General features: G+C 46.1%; 1 protein-coding gene across 1 annotated transcript in view; it reads left to right on the forward strand.

The window, feature by feature from the left end:
- The window catches only part of LOC144772155 (pepsin A-like), an 81,217-nt gene that overhangs the window by 51,704 nt on the left and 8,029 nt on the right, over positions 1-21,484 (forward strand). Inside the window, exon 7 of the mRNA XM_078656303.1 lies at positions 6,759-6,903. Within this exon, the coding sequence (XP_078512429.1) occupies positions 6,759-6,903 (145 nt within the window). The remainder of the gene's footprint in view (positions 1-6,758; positions 6,904-21,484) is intronic.

Below are 21,484 nucleotides of genomic sequence, written 5' to 3' on the forward strand. Positions count from 1 at the left end.
TACATTACAATATATATATATATGATCTCACTGCATCAGGTTTAAGCTAAAATGTATTTGAAACCTTGAAGTATCATATTTGGTGGTCCTAAATGGAAATTAGCAGTCTGTGGTTGGGCTAGTGTAACCCTGTGTTAGCCAATGGGACCACCAGTCTTGCTCCAGTGAAAATGACAAGAAGACGTTTTCACTGTCAGTGCATGTAAAACACACCGTAACACTTCCTGCTTTTTTAAAATCTAGCACCTTGTCTTATGGACTTATATGGCTTGCCTTTGGGTGACTTATAACTATTAAAAGCAGGTGTAGTTTAAAAGCTGCCAGACTAATCTTCACTGACAGGCCAAGAGTCATGTTTTCACCTTGTCACTATAAGTCCTGCTGTCCAATGTGCTATTTAAATCACAGGCCCTGGGCACACAAAGAACCATATAACAGGGCCTTATATGTAAGTTAAATATAAGAATCAGGTGATATTCAATTGGAGACACAGCACATGTGCTGGGGTCTGGGCAGCATGCCCCAGTACTCTCCAGAGTCTGAAAACCAGCAGCATTAATCCAAAAACCTGAGGGTGATCAGCAAAAAAGGCATTTACTTAGAGTTATGAAAGAAACCTATGTGCTTAAGAAATGTACACAACCTACTGAGTTTATTAACAGTGGTTATTGGTACACCTCTGAATTTGGGGTTACCCATATTGTCATGTGATTTCAAGGGAAATGTGCTAAATGTTTTCTTTCTTGCTCATCGGTTTATATTTAGCATCCACAAATGCAGAAAAATTCAATCGGTAACCATATGTTTCTCAATTAAAATGGTACCCCACTTTAGTGGCTGGGCTTAGACCCTGCACTCAAAATGCCCAAAAATGCCAGCTGGAGACATCATATTTCAGCCAGGAGAATCCACCCTTTAAAAAAAAAAATAGTTAGTTGTATGAGTGAATAAGGGTAGTTTATTAGTCAATTAAAATCCTAAACATTACAAAAGCCATACCATGTAAAAGATATTTACCTAAAAGGATTAAAAACGAATCAACCATCAGCAGCAAACCACTTAATTTCTAAAATGTCAATCAATCAGAATACCAATATGCACAGTTTGAAAAGGCTTAGAAAGGCAAATGATCCCCAACGCCTACCTACAATCTAAAAATATGTATTGATTCTAAACCAACGTTTTCATGTCTTGCTTAAGGAACATATATATATAACAAGCATTTACAATGCAATGGTCTCGGCATTATTAAAGGTAGAGCTATTGGCATTGTTCATGACATTTTTTTTATTTTTTATAAATCATAAATAAATGGCATTGTCATTTACATTGCCAATAGCTTAATCGTTAAATAAATGGCATTGTCCTTTACAATGCCAATAGCTTAATCGCTCGCAAATGCATGACCTATTGCATTTACACCCACACAGAGCCACACACACAGAGCCACAGACACACACACAGAGCCACACACACAGAGCCCCCCCACACACACACAGAGCCCCACACACACAGAGCCCCAGACACACAGAGCCCCACACACACAGAGCCCCCACACACACAGAGCCCACACACACACACAGAGCCCACACACAGAGCCCCCCACACACAGACCCCCCCACAAACACAGAGCCCCCCACACACACAGGGCCCCCCACACACACAGAGCCCCCACACACACAGAGCCCCCCCACACACACAGAGCCACACACACACCCAGAGCCCCACACACAGAGCCCCACACACAGAGCCCCACACACACAGAGCCCCCCCACACACAGAGCCACCCCACACACACAGAGCCCCCCCCACACACAGAGCCCCCCCACACAGAGCCCCCACACACACACAGAGCCACACACACACCCAGAGCCACACACACCCAGAGCCACACACACACCCAGAGCCACACACACACCCAGAGCCACACACACACCCAGAGCCACATACACACCCAGAGCCACATACACACCCAGAGCCACATACACACACAGGAGAGCAAGCACAGTGAGGGGGCAGGGAAACAAGCACATCGAGGTGGCAGGGGAGCAAGCACAACCAGGGGGCAGGGGAGCAAGCACAGCCAGGGGGCAGGGGAGCAAGCACAGCGAGGTCCTCAACCTAAAAATGAATTGCTTAATCTAGCTGATGGAAGACGTGGTGGATCCTCCACATTCTGCATCCACAATATGACAACTGGTCCTGATTTATGACTCCCTGTTCTGCTTGAACAAACGTGTTTATGTCTTGGCCGGTTCTTAAAACAGGAAACATCAGCGAGAATTCCAAACACAGGAAGGCTGAAGTGAGAAAAGCAGCAAGCAATAAAACTACACCTTTCTCCTCTCCTACACAGGGATATTTGCTTCTCATGCATCGACCCCCAGGATAGCCTGCTCAAATGTGACCCTGAACTCGCCCCCTACGGTCATCTGAGCCCGTCCGAGCTCGCAACGCTGTGTGATGGTGACTTGTGCCCCTTATCCACCTCTGCTGCGTGAAGTGAAGGAGCGCCGACGAGCTCCCTCCACCAGCACCGGGTCAGTTACACACTGGTGCAAACCTGACTGTAGTGGTTACAATCGCTCACCACGTCCTGGTGCATGGACGTACTGTACCGGCATGTTCTGATATGAAACGCCACAAACGTATTCTTGGCGAGATTCCTATGGACAAACAAAGGCTTGTAAACTGAGATCGAGGAATGACAGCTTTGGCTGTATCGATCTGATGCTGCCTCCCTTCAGCGTACATACCGATACAGTTGCGTGAGTAGGCCAGCACCCACGCCTCAAAGATAACGCCCAATAGGAGAGAGTTATTGCCCACTATGTATCCTCAAACAAAACATGAAGCGCTCCTCTCCTGCAAGGTCCTATTTTTTCTACTTCGGGCTTTCTTTACAGTGAAGTCCATGGCAAAATAGCGCCCGCTATTCCCCACGGTCAAAAGCCCGTTGCCTGGGCTCTCCCAGTACTCCCCGTTACTCTACCATCAAAGCCTCCCGATGACCCCGCAACGAGATCTTATGCTACTCATCTTCCCCATCCACAACCTCTCCCAGCTGACGTCACTCTGTTCTCTCCCTTAACCCTTCGCACCTCACTCAGCCCCTTACCATGCTCTCCTGTCCGTCAGTCAAAGGAGACCCTCCACCTTCCATTCCAATGCCCCATTAACCCACAGCACACCACAGGTCTGCCTCATCGATCTCCAAGTCAGATTACCCCAAACACCCACCAAGCACCCCTCCCTTCAAGACATCTATTCAGCCTCTTTTTAACCCCTCTCCCACAAACACTCATTCCCAAACTAGTCCCCGCGAACCCCTGACCCACTTGAGGACTCACCTCCTTCTAACAGAGTCGCGCACGTGACCCCATCCAGTCCGCAGACCCCACATCAGCCCAGCTGCCGCCAGGTTCATTCCGCTTTCTCATGAGGGAAGGGGGGAGCGGGGATAATGGGAGGTGCAGGGGCAAGAGAAGAGCCACGCAGGGCGAAGGAGACGAGGGGAAGAAAAGAACATGAAGAGGAAGAGAGCGAACGACAGGAAAGAGAAACGGAGGAAAAGGGAAGAAGTAGGCAGAAAAGGAGTGTCCAGGGTGATAAACTAGGGAAAAAGGCAAGAAAAAGACGAGCGCAGCTAGGGAAGAAAACTTACCGACTCGGGGGACGCCATGCACACCACCATCTTTCTCCGAGGCGATGCAGAAATGCCTCATAGAAACACACTGCCATTTTGGGATTCGGGGGCGTGTTTTTAGGTTTGAGTGACGGATGCCGTCACCGATAGAAAGAACCTAAAAAATACACCCCCGAATCCGAAAAAGACGGGGCTTGGTCCGAGTGACGCTCCTCTCCTCCAATGGATGGCCTCCGTTTAGGAAGCCAGCCAATGGAGAAGAGGGGCGTGTGCCAAGCCCCCTCTAAGAAACATTAAATCTCGGGCTCCGCCAACTGCTACGCAGTGCGACGGTCCTCGACCTAAAAATGCCTATGAGTAAAATAAAATGCGGTTAAAGTGCCAAATAATACAGCAGGTTGTCAATTTACTCTATTATTAAGCTTCTTCGCTGATTTACGGGAACAGGACAGATACATATAACGTGTTGTAGAGTTTCAGCCCCCTGATGACACAGGCAGCAACTATTTTCCTGCACCACCTTTCCTCCATTTTTGGAAGAAGCCTAGTGTAAGTATTTCACCAAGTCCTAGTGCCAGGCTGTCTGTTTTACATTCCAATGGTAGGGTGTTCCTAAAGTAAGGATTCTCTTAGGCTTGAATAAGATTTCAGTACCAGCCATCCGTGAAGGCGCTTGGACAACTTTTCTTTGTCTGCGATCCAGCTTTGGAGTTTATTCAGCTTATTTACTATTTTCTTAAAGATTTGCCCAGATATGTTGGCGTTCCATAGATCTCCCAGTTCTAGCCTCTCAATGCTGATCTCCAAATATTTCTGATAGGCTCCATTACCCCGTCGGAGATTGATTTCGGTCCAAACTCGTTTAGCCAGTGTCTTGTCGGCAGCTGCGCACAGTTTGCGGATGAGCTTTACAAATGCCGCAGGTCTGGCAAGTGACTGGTTTGTTATTGAAAACTCCAGCTGAACTTGAGCAGGCGAGGAAAATCTGGGTAGCCAAAAGGTTTCTTTATACGATCTTTTCACTAGTTTGTCAAGGAGGCTGACCTCAGTGCCTAGCATTATCTCTGATCCATTTGCAACGGAAGGTATACGTTTGGCCTTAATTCCTGCCCCCAAAGATTCAGACCGTGGCCTCGAAAGGATCTTGCCCACACTGAAAAGGCAAAATGGATTGCTTGGGTTTTCTCATTAATTGCCTTTCTTTGGGGTACAGATGTGCCCTTTGCTTCTATTGTTGCCCCTAAATCCACATGGGTAGATACCTCATCTATAAAGTTTTTACTGACGTACCATTTGCAGTTTTTTTTATTATATACGCCGATTAAAAGCAATCACATTTGTTGTTTTGCGGTTTACTTCCAGGCCATTCTTTTCTGTGTAAGTGCCAAGACAGGAGAGAAGCTAAAAAATTCCTATTTGTGAGTGGTAATAAGACATCAGCGTAGAGAATACTTGACAGTTGTTCTCCACCAAAGCTCGGACATGTGCTGTCAGCTCATCTAACTTTGTTGAGAGATCCACAATATATAAACAAGAGGGGTTCTAACACGCAGACTTGCTTTACGCCCGTTGATGTTCAAACTTTCTCCGATACATGAGTACCATCCCAATCTTTATCTTAACCCACATGTCGAGTATTCTATATAGTTAGCTGTAGATTTTTGGGCCTAGGTAAGGCATGGTTCTCATGTGGTGTTCTTACCCAGAAGAGCTTGCAAACATCAAACTTTGGCTAAAAACACACATTCTCCTCACATTTCTGGGAGGGAATCTTCTGGCATCTGAGGGGATCCACAAACTTCCTACACTTATCATTCCTCCAAGTCGCCAAATCAAAATGATACATTCCTTTTGTGACTATGCTTAGTGCCCATGGCAGGAAAGGACCCAAAATGTTACATGGCTACTGTACATTTTACACTGAAAAGTAAAACGGACCCATTTTATTTTACGATTTGGGTGGGTGTAGGTTTTCGACTGTTGCTCAGCCGGCACCTATTGAAACCTACCGAAGCAGTCTGGAAACAAGACACCCATGGAATTCCACCGTGGCATGACTTGCATGGCTCGCACCAGGTTTTCTCACCCAGAAGCCCTTAGGCTAAAAACAAATGTTCCCCACATTTCCGTAACTGAAGGTTCTGGAATCTGCGGGGATTCATAAATATCCTACCATCCGGCATCCCCCCACATCACCCATTAAATAATGTTCCTTACTTCTGTGGGTGGGTCTAGCGCCCACATTGGGAAGGGGCCCAAAGCACAACTTGGACACCTCACATTTTTCAATGAAAATCAACCCTCTTTTGCAATCTGGGCAGCTGTGGATTCTGGGAAGTAGTTCAGCCAGTCTTTTCATGTATGGGAGTTTTATCCCTAAACCATATTTCATTGAAATTATAGTCTCTTGCTGCCACCTTTCAAAGCTGAAATTTAGTAGAAATTATTTTTAGGACAGTGCCTACTTGTTATTTCCACGGGCCACAGGCAGATATGGTTAGACAAAGGTGAACCTTGCGAAATAGTGGCCAAGCTTAAAGACACACATGCGTGTATGATCATACAAGATTGTTGTGTACACAGATGATCTATTTACAGTAACACGTAAAACCTCCCAGTGAAAACCTAGTGACCTAGCAGAGTTTGTTTCTGTATCCGATTAGTAGGGAATGCAGTGTAGGAGAAGGGTTAATCTTCTCAAATATGAATTGTAGGATTGAGCCATTTTCATCAGATCTCATACCCTACAGAAGATCAATGCTTGAGGTTAGGATATAAAACAAATCTGGAGATAGTCTGAGGCAGACTGAAATCATTACTAAGTATTACAACTAGAAAACCAAACAGGATATAACAGGTTATGCCAGGACACCTGTTACTGGATGAGTTGATGATATATACGATAGTGTTTGAAATGTGTATGCACATCTGTGACTTTATCTCCAGTGAGAAGCCCAGATCAGGTGATGGTGCTTCCCTTACCAGGATGAGAAACTCTGAAAATGTTAGATCTGTTTCTCACAATTAAGACTTGAGAACACTTGAGTTAATATATATTTAATTTGCCTCTTGAGAGCCTCCATTGATATTAGTCTCTTGCTTCCAACCTCAGTGTCTCCGTGAATGGAAACATTATCGCCTGCGATGGAGGATGTCAAGCTATAGTGGACTCTGGAACAACTATGATTGGTGGTCCCAGATCTGGAATTATAAATATCCTCAATGTTATTGGAGCAACTATGGACTCTAATCGGGAGGTAAGTGTCAATACCTCTCCATTTCAGATATAGGATCAAAGAATTAACAAACTTTTCAGCTAGAAGCAATTGTTTTGTACAATGATGGCCAGCCCCTTAATGTAAACAGATTCTAAATCAATCAGAAAATCTAACTGTAGCATTGATTTTTTAATACAGTTAAACTGACCTGTTAAAAGTCATATTCCATCTATATATACAAAGTTCATTTCTACTACATTGCAAGGCTGATCTAGTGATTTATTATTCTACTATATTATTGTTATATAGTCTGTAATGTCCATAAAAGCTAAACGTACATACAGAAAAAGACATTTGTATCAAGCATTTTGTTAATGAGTGTTCTAGACAATTTCTAAGTCTAATAATTTCTCAATATATGTTTGATACTGCAAAACAATCTAGGGCACAACAAATTCACTAGAAATGTCCCACAATTCCTAGATCCCAGTAGCTGTGTGGAAGGGCACACACATTTCCACTTGATATTGAATGCATTCGGGAATTCCCAAAGGTATACCCAATTTATGCCCGGCTGAAATTTACAAAAGGATTCCTTACAGGTACAATGACTACAGAGAAATCAGCATTAAAACCTACTTAAAACATAGGAAGTGAACTTTCCAAAGCATGGTTTGCCTTGGAAGTTGGGGAAAAGCACGCTGCATGTAGGGCTGTGGAAATTCCCAAACTCTGATCCATTACTCTACTATCCAACAAATGGTTAGAGAATGTAGGAAAGTAGGGTTTTCCTACTATGGTTACCCCCACTTTTCGCTGGTGTTTCATTGTTTCTCGAATTTACTCTATCTGGGGCCCTGCTAATCAGGACCCCAGCCTAGCTGCTTCCTCTCTAAATTGATTGCATGTACTTTAGTTACACTCCAGATTGGTTACTGGGTTATCCTTGTGAGTCCCTAGTATATGGTACCCTAGGTACCAAGGGTATAGGTACCCCAGAGGCCTACCAGGGGCTGCAGCATGTATTATGCCACCCCTGGAAAGCTTTCCAAAAAGACACCAGAGGTCTGCTACTGCAGCCTGGGTAATATGGTTCATGCGCCCCTTACTAAGATATAGGTTACCTATATCTACCTTTAATCACTGACACATATAAACCTATCAGTCATCCCTATGGCAGGCCTTATCAATCCTGGGGGCAGAGTGCTTGGTTTTGTGTGAGAGGGTGCCCATGCATGAGCAAGACCCCTCTGCAGCTTTCGGGATCTATTCTCTGAGGATGCTCTATGATGCGGCCAGAGCATATACTCTTAAGTGCATTATAACCTCGCGATAAATGCTTACTTTGGAATGGCTGCATGGAAACATGTTGTGTTTGGTGTCAAACACTTTGGAATCCTACCCCTTGCCAGTCCTGGCAGTGGGGGTAGATTTCACACTTCTAGAGGGAGAGACATGTGCACACTGGTCTGACCGGTTTTAGTTTAAAAGAACACTAGGATCACAAAATGGATGCTGCAGCCACAGACACATTTCTGACCTTCTGCTGCTAGACAAAACTCCGTCATGGGAGGCCTGGACAATAGGTTTCCTGTCACAATGAGGTGTAACCACCTCCCAGAAAGACTTTAGTGTATTGGGACTGGGTGGGTGCATTCAGAGAATGCTTTTCAGACAGTGCTAGGGGCACACTTGGTGTCCCTGTGCATAGCCTAGTTCAGACCAGTTGCAGGGGCACTCAGCCCCTGCTCTGGTACGAAACTGGACAAAAGGAAAGGGGTGTAACCGCCCCTCTCCCCAGACCCTCCCGTAGGTGGGTCCTCAGAGTATGTCCAACCCCCTATCTTAGTATGAGTATGGGACCCCAGTCCTTAGGACTTCAGATTACACCTGAATGAAACTCTGCAACATATATCCTGGAACTTCAACGTTCTATTCGACTAGAAGACCGAAGAATCTCCCTTGGGGTCAAGGAGTGACTCCCCTTTTCAAACAGGCAACAACAAAGCATTTGCCGGTCTGCATCTTCGAAGCTCCTGCCAGAATCCGAAGTACCTGCAGCCCAGGAAGAGGATTTCCAGACTTCCCTAAGAGTGACACAAGTCCTCAGCAAAGCTGAGACCCGCATCCCAAACGAGTGATGTGGAACCGGCACTCCTGACACCGTGCATATTTGCTAGTGCATTGACTTCAGGAGTTTACCTGAAGCTGTGCTTTGGGTTACTTGTATCATTATCTGCACTGAAGATCGTGGGCCTACACTCCACAAGTGTTCCGTGGGCCTGCTTCTTGTATTTCCGCTGAAGGATCCTTTGCGATCCCTAGTCCATTGACTGGTGGGTTCCCTACAAGATAACTCTACTTTTACTTGGGCTACCCTGGTTGCTCCAGATGTGCCCTGACTTCCTACCAAGTGGTGAGTTGCGCAGACCTTGTTGGTCTGCACCGAAGCCTATCTCTGCATTCTGCGTGGGCTGCTGTTGCCAAGGCTTGTTGGGTCCAATCCGGGCACCGACATGGCAGCACTGGACATCCTTCATGGGACAGTTCGAATCCAGCTCCTGGTCATCGTCGACATCTCCGGGGCCTTGTGGCTGAAGAGTCAAGCTTCACCTTCTTCACCTGTAGGCACCTGACATCAGTGGGCATCCGCTCATCGCCTTCCTGGTCACTGGCTAGTGACCCAGAGTCTGTTGCCTCTGCTTTCAGGTTCTTCACATCTCTGATCGAGGCTTGGATCCCTCTGGACACTTTCCTCTTGGACGCCAGCAGCACTTTGCAGCACATCGCTATTGATAACGACGACGAAACTCCACACGAAAAGACACCTATGCACCCGGCTTCCCTGGGTGAGGTAACTCGAGTACTTCGGTGCTCCTGTGGGTGTTGACTCTAGAACCTCCTAGTTCTAAAGGGGTTTGCTCCAAGTCCTCTTCTAAGGGTCCTGTATCTTGAAATTCCAACTGCGACTTTCCCCATAGAAAGTTAATGGTGATTCGCGGCTGTGTTCACACACTGCACGTGTCCTCCGTGGGGCCCCTTTGGCTCTAGCTTGGGTGGTTCCTGGTGGCCCCAGCGGTTCTAAAGGCTCTAAGCCTTGTATCTATGCAAGTCGTGGTTCTCATAACACTTTATTGATATATGGTTTGGTACGCCTCTAGGGCTCAACGTATATTGTGCTAATTTACTGTGTGCTAAATAAGGATGTGTTTAGAATAAATACATATATTTTATATATATACCTGGTGTTGCTCTCTTTTCATTTGGTCATTCAAGAGATTATAGACTGGTAAAACAAGCTGCTTTACATTCCTTCAAAACTTAGCGTGAAGGCGGCTCTCCACAGCCACCAGTAGGATAGCTTTCTATATAGGTTGTCTTTAAACCTATCATCAATAAGGGTCGTTTGGACTGGTGCAAGGTGCCCACTAGAATAGTGGGCAGCATATGCCAGGCCAACTTCTCGCATTTTTGGCAGCTCTGGGATTCCAGCTTGCCATTGTTTTACCAGATAATCTCAAGTGATTGGTCATTTGAAAACCACTAAAGGTACCAGAGGGAAATATAATACAAGCTTAAATACAGTAAGTTCTACTGAACTTAGAGTTGTGTGTCAAGGGCTCAGCACTCCCTTTCTATAACTCAAGAGAGTTAAATAGGTAACAACTAGAGTAGGTAGGTGCATACACCACACCTCACTAGTATTGTCTTCAGTGCCAGGACCCAGTGTGTCCTTGCCAGATGTCAGTACTCTACAGACATCTAAGTATGACACATTCCCCTTCTCTGAGTTAAGGGCTCTGTGTATTACAAGGAAACTGAAGACAGGCAAAGGTGCCAACACCCAAAGCCTCATAGAGGTATTACTGTTAGACGACCTTAGAAAGGCTTCACAGCCTGAAAGGGTGGGCAGTGGGTTGGGAGCAGCAGATGAGGAAGATCCCAGTGGTCCAATCCCACAGGAATCAGACTATGATGCTGACCAGGCAGGTGACAATGACCTTGACCTGGATAATGAAGCTCCTACTGGAGATGGAGATGGAGGCCGAGTGGGTCCCTTCTTTGTCCCCCCCCCCCCCCAGGAAGAGTTAGAGGTGTGCCTAAAAGGCCATGATCTTCTTCACAGGAATCTAACCATTTTGACACATCTGCAGGGACATCTGTCTCTTCTCTTAGGAGGACACCTCCCAGGAGAAGAGAGAGCATCAGATGAGACTTGAAGAAGCTCAGCTGAGGATAAGGAGACAAAGAGTAGCCTTAGAAAGGGAGGCCCTGGAGCTTGAAAAAGCTAGACAAAAGATGGGACTAGAGTCCCATGGTGGCAGCAACTTCCCTAGTGGTAGGGAAATGTCTTATGACCATAGCAACTTAAACAAGATTGTCCCTCCCTACCAGAGTGGGGATAACATCCACAAATGGATAACTGCCCTGGAAAGGACCTGCAAAGTACAGAAGGTCCCCCAGGAGCAGTGATCAGCAATCTTGTGGCTCTCCTTTGCAGAAAAAGGTAAAGACAAGCTATTCACTGTAAGAGAAGAGGATGCTGATGATTACAAAGTCCCGAAGAGTTCTCTCATAGATGAGTTTGGCCTAAACACTGAGCAGTATAGAAAACAGTTCAGAGACACCCAGAAGACTCCGACTCAGGACTGTGTTGACTTTGTAGATTGTGTTACTAAGGCTCTGGAGGACTGGTTACTGGGCAGTAAAGTGCGTCATTATACAGGATTATACAACTTGATTATGAGGGAGCAGATCCTTATTAACTGTCAGAACTAGTTATTGCATCAGCACCAGGTAGACTCTGATCTGACCTCTTCCCAAGAACTGGGAAAGAAGGCAGACAAATGGGTCAGAATCAAGGTGAAGCAGAAGGTACAGGACCAAGGTGGTCACCAGAAGAAGAAAGATCCTAATAAGGGGGGGGAGAAGGGTAAAGACCAGAAGTCTTCACAAGGTCCCAAAAAAGCTTTTAAAGGTGGGGATTCCAAATCTTCCAAGAAGAAAGGCCAACATAAACCATGGTGTTAAGTCTGTAAGCAGAGCAGCTGTTGGAGTAGTGATTGTACTAGAAATAGAGATTCAAATCCAGCCACCACTGCCCCTAAGGCAACTGTTCCCCCTAGTTCAGCTCCAGGTGGTGGTACTCAGCAGAAGGGTGTAGTAGGGTTAACCCTGGGTTCTGAGATGGACTCTGGCCTAGTCAGAGTTCCAACTCGGGCTGTACTGATCTGTGATGGAGGCATGGATATGTCCTCCTTTGTGAGTCTCAGTAACTTGGGGAAATGCAGACAGCAGCCTTTGATAAATGGAAAAGAGGATATGGCCTACAGGGACACAGGGACAAGTGTCACAATGGCGACAGAATACTTTGTGGACCCTGGAAAGATCATACTTGGTGAACTTTACCAAGGGACCAATGCTAGCAAAGTCAGGACTAACAATGCCTTGGCAGTTGTTAATTTTTCCTGGGGAGGAGTAACTGGCCTCAAGAAAGTTCTGGTAAGTGCAGACCTCGCTGTTGAATGCTTGCTTGGCAATGATTTAAAGACTTCAGCCTGGTCTGAAGTGGAGTTAAGGACCCATGCAGAAATGTTAGGAATCTCTGCACATGTGTTTGCTGTGACCAGGTCACAGGCCAAAATGTCTAAAACTGAACAGGCCCTGGATTCTGGAATAATGGAGCAGGTGCCTTACAAGAAAAGGAGCATTAGGGTAAAGGCAGTGCCTTCTCCCCTGACTCAGAGTGAGGATCAGTCTCTTGAGGGAGATGATTGTGCTCATGAAGAAGGAACTGTCCCAGATGAGCTTGAGCCTGATCAGGTTAAGTTCCTGGGGACAGGGGGCCCTTCCAGGGCAGATCTGAGTCAGGAGCAGCTGAGATGTCCTTCACTTGAACCCCTCAGACAGCAGGCAGCTTCTGAGGCTGCTGGGAATGCTAGTGGCACCCATAAGATTTATTGGGATGATAGACTCCTGTATTCAGAGAGTAGAGACCCCAAGCCTGGTGCAGCCAGGAGGTTGGTTATACCTTTGAAATTCATGGGCTTCCTATTGACACTAGCCCAGGATATTCCTCTAGCAGGACACTTGGGCCAAAATAAGACTTGGAACAGATTTGTCCCTCACTTTCATTGGCCCCACATGTCTGAAGACACAAAGGAGTTTTGTCGCTCTTGAGTCACCTGTCAAGCCAGTGGCAAGCCATGTGGTACTACCTCTGGAGGGGGTTTCCTTTGAGAGGGTAGGGATTGACATTGTCGGTCCCATGGATCCTCAGACAGCATCTGGGCACAGATTTATCCTGGTGGTGGTAGACCACCCCACTAGGTACCCAGGGGCAATTCTCTTAGGATCACTACATCCCCTGTGGTGACAAGAGCCCTCTTTGGAGTGTTCTCAAGAGTGGGTTTCCCTAAGGATGTAGTTTCTGACAGATGTGCAAACTTTATGTCTAGCTACGTGACTGCAATGTGGAAGGAGTGTGGACTGAATTACAAATTCACCACATCCTATCTCCCACAATGCAATGGTTTATTTGAGAGGTTCAACAAAACCTTAAAGGGTATGATCAAGGGTCTCCCAGAAAAGCTTAGGCAGAGATGGGACATCCTACTACCCTGCCTTTTATTTGCATACAGGGAGGTTCCTCAGAAGGGGGTTGGTTACAGCCCTTTTGAACTTCTGTTTGGGCATCCTGTCAGAGGTCCATTGTGTCTGGTGAAGGAGGGATGGGAGTTACCTCTCAACCCCCCTAAGCAGGACATAGTGGACACCCCAGTTTGGTTACTGAGGTACCCTTGTGAGTCCCTAGCATATGGTACACTAGGTACTAAGAGGCAGATTTACAAGCCCCTTTTGCCTCTTTTACGCCGCCGTTGCGTCACTTTGGTGACGCAGCAGCGGCGCAACAGATGCGCCATGGTGCAGGGTATTTACGACGTGACGCATCTGGGAGATGCGTCACGTTGTGAAGCCCTGCCCCAGGAGGAGCTGTTTCGGCGCTGGGGGGGGGGCATTCTACAAGATTTCACTCAGTCACTTTTAGGCCCATGCTGCGTCAAAACCCTGTGCCAGCTTGAAGCAGGCGTAAGGATTGACGCAGCATTAAAAAGATAGGGCCCCCAAGAGCCTTGCTGGAGCTGCGTAGCGCTTGTGATGCAACTCCAGCAATGCGCCACTTTTACGGCACAGATGCGTGACGCTTCTGTGCTGTTTTTGCCCCATGGTGTGGCGCATTGTAAATGCGGCACATCTATGGTGGCGGAGGCATTGCGCACAATAACTGGCGCATCCCTGCTGATACGCAGAGATGCGCCACTTATTGTAAATATGCTCCTAAGGGCATAAGTACCCCAGAGGCCTACCAGGTGCTGAAGCATGTATTATGCCACCCCTGGAAGCCTTCCAAAATGGCAACACAGGACTGCTACTACAGCCTGGGTAAGGTGGTGCATGCACCCCTTAGTAAGATATAGGTTACCTATATCTACCTTTATTCAATGACACATATAAACCTACCAGTCAGTCCTAAAGCAGTCCTTATCAATCCTGAAGGCAGAGTGATTGGTTTTGTGTGAGAGGGTTCCCATGCATGAGCAGGACCCCCCCTCTGCAGCTTTCAAAATCTATTCTCTGAAGCTGTTCTGTGATGCAGCCAGTCCATATACTTTTAAGTGCATTATAACCTCGCTGTAAATGCTAAATTTGGAATGGCTACATGGAAACATTTCGTGTTTGGTGACAAACACTTTGGAATCCTACCCCCTGCCAGTCCTGGTGGCGGGGGTAGAATTCTACCTTTCTAGAGAGAGAAGACATGTACACACTGGTCTGCCAGGTAATAGTTTAAACGAGCCCCAGCATCACAAAATGGATGCTGCTGCCACAGACACACGTCTGACCTCCTGCTGCTGGACCAAACTCCGGAGTGGGGCCTGGACAATAGGTTTCCTGTCACAGGAAGGTGTAACCACTTCCCAGACAGGCTTTAGTGTATTGGGGCTGGGCGGGTGCACTTTGAGAGTGCCAGAAAGTCTGCACTGGGGGCACATTTGGTGTCCCTGTGCATAGTCCCGTTCAAACCGGTAGCAGTTACTCAGCCCCAGCTCTGGCGCGAAACTGGACAAAGGAAATGGGTGTAAACTTTATCACTGAACTGCACTCCACAGCCGGCAACACCCTCACATCCATGGTGGCCATCCGGGACGAATTCTTAGATTACTATACTACACTTTACACTTCTAGAGCAGATCCCACAGGTAAGGCCCGGACTGCATACCTAGATGAAATTGCATTGGTATTCTTGGAGAAATATATGCTAGACTTCATGGCCAAACCAATAACCGTCGTCGACGTCATTCTAGCCATAGATCCCCTGCGAGGATCTACTGTCCTGCGATTAGATGGCTTTACTGGAGACGCCTATAAAGAGTTCAAGAACATTTTAGCCCCCTAGTTAATTGAGGTATATGCGAAGGCTCTGGAAAGGCAAAGTCTCCCCCCCACAATGTGTGAAAGTGTCATTATCCTTCTTCCAAAGCCAGGAAAGGAACACAAACAGTGCGGCTCTTATCGGCCGCTGTCCCTGTTAAACTTTGACTACAAAATGTTAGCGAGTCACTCGTCAACAAGCTTTCACAGCTGATGGAATACATAATTTCCCCAATGCAGTCTGGCTTTGTCCCCGGACGTTTTGAACCTCCGAACCTTATTCACTGTGCTGCACAGAACACAGCCCGAAGTCCCGGCAGTGGTGGTGCTACTTGACGCCGAGAAAGCGTTTGACTCTTTGGATTGGCCGTTCCTGGTTGAGGTTATGAAGCAAATGGGTCTGCCTTATGCCTTCATTGCAACTGTTTCCTTACTATTCAGTGGCCCCACAGTGCGACTACGCTTGAATGGCACTCTGTCAAGGCCGTTTGGGTTACACCGTGGGACCCGTCAGGGATGCCCCCTGTCCCCCCTATTGTTCATACTAGCAATGGACCCACTAATTAGACATTTCCAAGAGCGCCATCTACACAGAGGCCTACAATTCAAGACGTGCTCTCTTTTAGCGTACCTTTATCCGGACAATACCATCCTGTATATCCGCGAACCCCACTTAAACCTGGCCCTTCTGATCCGTGAAATTATCCGTTTGGCAGATTTTCGGGGCTGGGTATCAATTGGCATAAGTCCATTATATTTCAGTTAACGAAGAGCACTGTCAGATGGGATTGTGAATTCCCTCTTGAATGGTGCCAGGACTCAGCTAAGTATCTTGGCATCCATATCCACCTGAACACAACTCAGGAGGGCAGGCTGGCCATATTAAAAATGGTGGTACGCTCCAAATTTATCTCTTTAACAATATTCCTGTGCCCCTGGCAGGCGGTTTCTTTCGCACCCTATGGACACTCATGATCAGACTGGTACGGGGGGTAAACGGCCCCGCGTGCGCTGGTCCATCCTGACCCTGCCATACGACATTTTAACATCCCAGATTTCCAATTGTACTATTTGGTGGCCCAATGCCGCTACAAACATGCCTGGTTTGACCCTGACGCCCGAATCCCATTTTTGAGACTAGAGGCGGACCTAGTTCTACCGGGCAAATTGAGTGAGGTGTTGCCGGTTGGCTTCCGACGAGACAGGCAGGACATTCAGACGATGTCAACTACTGCTTGGGCTTGGGACAAGCTGAGAAAGCACACGGGTGCTACATCTCTATACTCTTCTGCTCTGCCATTGCTCAATGCCAGATGGTTCCCACTCACTGGGGAAGGAATAGTACAGCGCGTGTTGGCAGCAGCTGACATTGGGAAGATAGGCGATTGCTCCCGGGGGCTATATTTTCTCCATAGACGAAGACGACAGGTTCACCGAATGCAGCTTTATGACTCGCTTCTTAATGAACAGAATGAAATCCGCATTGCGTGCGGCATTCCCCTCATATCCGGTCGAACCGGATTCGTTCCCCCGCTTAGTTTGGTCCTGGAGAATACGAATGGTGCACGCCTCATTTCCAAACTGTACAAGGCATGCGCCCAAATGCTCCCTGTAGAAGACTTCAAGATAAGACAGGAATGGGAGGCAGATACGAGTAGAGAGATCACAGTTGACCAATGGGAGAAGTGTTGCAGGGTCACCCGAGACGTCTCGCTTAACAGTCGCCATAAGTTATTACAATTTTCAAATTTCTCCGCCGTGCCTACCGTGCCTACTTTACGCCAGCCAAGGCCCAGAAGATTGATTCTACTAAGTCACACAATTGTCAAGGCATTTTTAACTGCTCTATCTCCCCCACTCTGCTACAAACTAGGAACCTTTGGGGCTTTAACCTCCTTGGTCACGACAGACATATCTACCTAGTACAGGCACCAATAGGTGGGCCTGTATTATCACAATAGCATGTACTAAATTTAAGTATACTTTTTAGTTTCTGTGAACAAGATGCAACGTATATTGTCAAACTAATATGTAGCATACTATATTTCGTATTTCAGATTTGAAGAACCCCCTCATTTTATTAAATGTATGTGTATGTATTTGTCTGGCCCTGAAGAAGGTGATGCAAATCATATAGATCACCGAAACGTACATAGGCCCTATGCATCAGGGACCCTTACATAAAGAAATATTAAAAGAAGAAGAAATAAATGAAATAACAACATATAAATTGAACTCAACAAGAGAGAAAAAAATGGATATTTAATGAAAAAAGATCAAATGAGGATCTCAGATGTATTGTTGTTCTCTGTTGTCTTTTATTGTATTCAGTAACTAATAAGAGTATTTATGTAATTTGAATGAAAGATGTAGTATGAGTGATAGAAAGATAGGCAGCACTGTTTGGTTTTTATGTGGGGTTCAAAATAAGTCAGTTGATTACAAACAATGTGTTTTCCGGTACTGAACTATTTATTTGTCTTATGTTAAAAAATATCAAATAATGCTAAAAAAACATTTTTTCTATCCTAAATTTTGAAAATGAAAATAAATGAAATACTACAGAATATTATGTCCATTTGAATACCTTCTATTGATGTTGCATCTCTGTTGAAAGGTTTTGATTAATTCTCTCTTGAACGACTAACAGGTCAGATTAGAGGTTTTATGTCCATAACAGGACTTTAGATCACACCTGGATGAAACTCTGAAACAGAATCCTGGAACTTCAACGCTCTTCTAACGAATAGAATACATAAGAATCTCTCCTGGGGTCAAGGAGTGACTCCCCTGTTTAAACAGGTACCAATGAAGCATTTGCCGGTCTTTATCTTCGAAGCTTCCGCCGGACTCCATAGTACCTGCAGCCCAGGAAGAGGATTTCCAGACTAAGACTGACCTGAGTCTCCAGCAAAGCTGAGACCCGAAATCCTCATAAGTGATGTGGAACCAGAAATCTGGACACCGTGCACATTTGTCAAGTTCATTCACTTCCTGAGGTCTCTGGAAGTTGTGCTTTGGATTATGTGTAACCCAAGTCCCGGGCATTATCTGCACCGAAGATTGTGGGCCAACACTCCACGAGTGTTCCGTTAGCCTGCTTTTTGCATTTCCCTTCGAGGCGCCTTTGCGATCCCCAGTCCGTCGACTGGTGGGTCCCCTCAAAGGTAACTCTGATTTTCCTTGGGCTTCCCTGGTTGCTGTAGACGTGCCCTGACGTCCTACCAAGTGATGAGTCACTCAGATCTAGCTGGTATTCACCGTAGCCTATCTCTGCTTTCTGCATGGATTGCTGTTGCCAACGCTTGTTGGGTCCAATCCGGGCACCGACACAGCAGCACTCGACAACTTTTGTGGGACAGCTTGAATCCAGCTTCTGGTTGTCGTCGATGTTGCCAGGACCTCGTGGCTGAAGAGTCAAGCTTCACCTTCTTCTCCTGAAATCACCCAACATCGGTGGGTATCCGCCAATCGTGCTCCTGGTCACTGGTAAGTGACCCAGACTCTGTTCCCTCTGCTTTCAGGTTCCTCTCATCTTTGATCCAGGCTTGGATCACACCGGACACTTTCCACTTGGACGGTTGCAGCGCTTTGCAGCAGCTCACAATTGAAAACGACGATGAAACCCGACAAGAAAAGACACCTATTCACCCGGCTTCTCTGGGTGAGGTAACTCGAGTACTCCAGTGCTCCCGTGGGTGTTGACTCTAGAACGACCAAGTTCTAAAGGGGTTTGCTCCAAGTCCTCTTCTAAGTGTCATTTATCCTTAACCACTTGGATGCAAATGACAAGGGTAACTCGTCATGGAGTTGCCATTCATTTCAATGGAAATGAAGAACAAAAATTAGGAACTGCCTTAGCATCCAAATTCAACCGTGACTTTCCCCATAGCAGTGAATGGTGATTCGCGGCTGTGTTCACACACTGCATGTGTCCCCTGTGGGTCCCCTGTGTCACAACCTTGGGTGGTTCCTGGTGGCCCCAGCTGTTCCAAAGGCTCTAGGCCTTGTGTCTATGCAAGTCATAGTTCTTATACCACTTTCTTAATTTATGGTTTGGTACGCCCCTATAGCTCAACGTATATTGTGCTAATTTACTGTGGGCTATTAAGTTCACTGAATGTACTTTTGCCTCTAGCCTCATAAAGAGACTAGAGGGATGTGTTTCGAATAAATACATACCTGGTGTGGTTCTCCTTTTATTTGGGCATTCACGAGATTATAGACTGGTAAAATAAGCTGCTTTACATTCCTTCAAGACTTAGCCTGAAGGCTGCTCTCCACAGCTACCACTGGGATAGCTTTCTATTACGATTGTCTTTAACCTACCATCAATAAGGGTCGTTTGGACTGGTGCAAGGTGGCCACTAGAATAGTGGACAGCAAATGCCAGGCCAACTTCTCACAGCTGGGTCTAAACTGAGGTGGCACGGTGACCAAAATAACAATGAACTGTGATGCAACCTGAGAAATTAGCAGTGGCTGAGATTAATCGGGCATTCTATCCATCAGTATTGCCTATTCCTCACTGTGTCGCCCTAAGCAGGACGGCTATGCCCGGGCATTGGTACTCTGCACACTGCACCACTGGAAGCACTAGGCTTGGACATAATTGTAATTACTAAAGTTGTGCTGTCAGCGGTGTAGGCAAATGTTGGCTGCACACGTATAATAGTTCTCAATCTGTTTGTTACTTTATAATGCCCAACTTTTCGTGACCCCACAGCTTAGAAGTCACAATAAAAAGAAGATATTTCTCCAAATAATCAAGCAATGAAAAGGAGCACCCAATTATACACAATGAGTTTGTGAAATACAATCAATATATCAAAATCCACAAAATCCAAAAAGTATTGAGCACGGAGTCTTGAAGTTTCTTTTTTTCAATTATTCCTTATTTGCAGTCATAAGCGATATGCATACATCAGCCCAGCCAACGCGTTTCTACCAACATGGACTTACTCAGGGTTGGGTATATCTTTCAAAAATAGCTGATACGATCTCCTTAATATTCCGATGTTAACATACGCTGGGGTTCCCCGTAGCATCCAGATTATCATAGGTTTAAAGGATTATTGCCCTCATATCCAATCTGCAGTGTTCTTCGTTCAAGTTCGAATGCTGTCTCAGACTTCTTTATGGTATAAAACCTTCACCCTTTCAAAGATCCCAACAATATATCCTGAACTGATCTGCATTGTACAGATAGGTCAGTCTCTAAACCTTCCCTGCCACACCCAAACACCTGCTACCAGCACAGTACTCTTAAAAGCACTTGTTGCATTTTTTAGCCATGAAGCATAACACAATACAATGCCACACTCAGTACACAGTGCACTTCTGCCCCTCACAAGGTGCAGGAAACGTGGAAGATAATAAAGGGAGCTTTACAACACTGGCTTTTTGGTTATCTTTCCAGTTCCTCCAGATTATTTTCCAACATTATTTATTAATATATAGTTAAAGAAATTATTAAATTCCAATTGTACACCAGGGGTCTTACAAGCCCCTTGCGCTGACGGCGAATCACTTTTTCCCATGTTAAAAGTGACGCGCCGGCAGCACGAGTGGCTTGTAATTAAGCCCATGAATCTGTTCCATTCACTGGACAGTAAACCCTCAGCCAACTATAAATGACTTTGGGCCATATTATCAAGAAAGGGTGATACATTATCGCAGCTTTTATCGGCAGGAAACTGCCGCTAAGGCGGTTATAATGGGCTTGATAATACGCCCTTGTGAATTTCCATAGAAGCCCAGGTTCTGGTGTTAACCTGGGCTTCTATGGGAATTAACAAGGGCATATTATCAAGCCCATTATCGTCGCTTTGGCGTCAGTTTCCTGCCGAAAAAAGTGACGTAATCTATCGCCCTTGCTTGATAATATGCCCCTTTGTTCTCTGCAAATCACACACTTTCAGAACACTTGACATTCCGCAGCAGGCTCTTCTCTGTCTCACACTAGGAGGACAGCATCATTCTTCGTATCTGGATTCTGGGATATTCCTTTGTCTTTTAGATTTGTAAGTTTGCAAAAAATGTGACATGACAAGGATCCAGGCGTTCCCATGGTGCACATTACTTTGTTTGGTCACAAAGGGATGAAATGGCATCAACTGCGGTCTGTGGTGCAAAGCAATTCGAATTATGAGCACCTTGATGCTATGATAATTCTCAGAGACCATTG

This window comes from Lissotriton helveticus, chromosome 8 (genome assembly GCF_964261635.1).
Source record: "Lissotriton helveticus chromosome 8, aLisHel1.1, whole genome shotgun sequence".
NCBI lineage: Eukaryota > Metazoa > Chordata > Amphibia > Caudata > Salamandridae > Lissotriton > Lissotriton helveticus.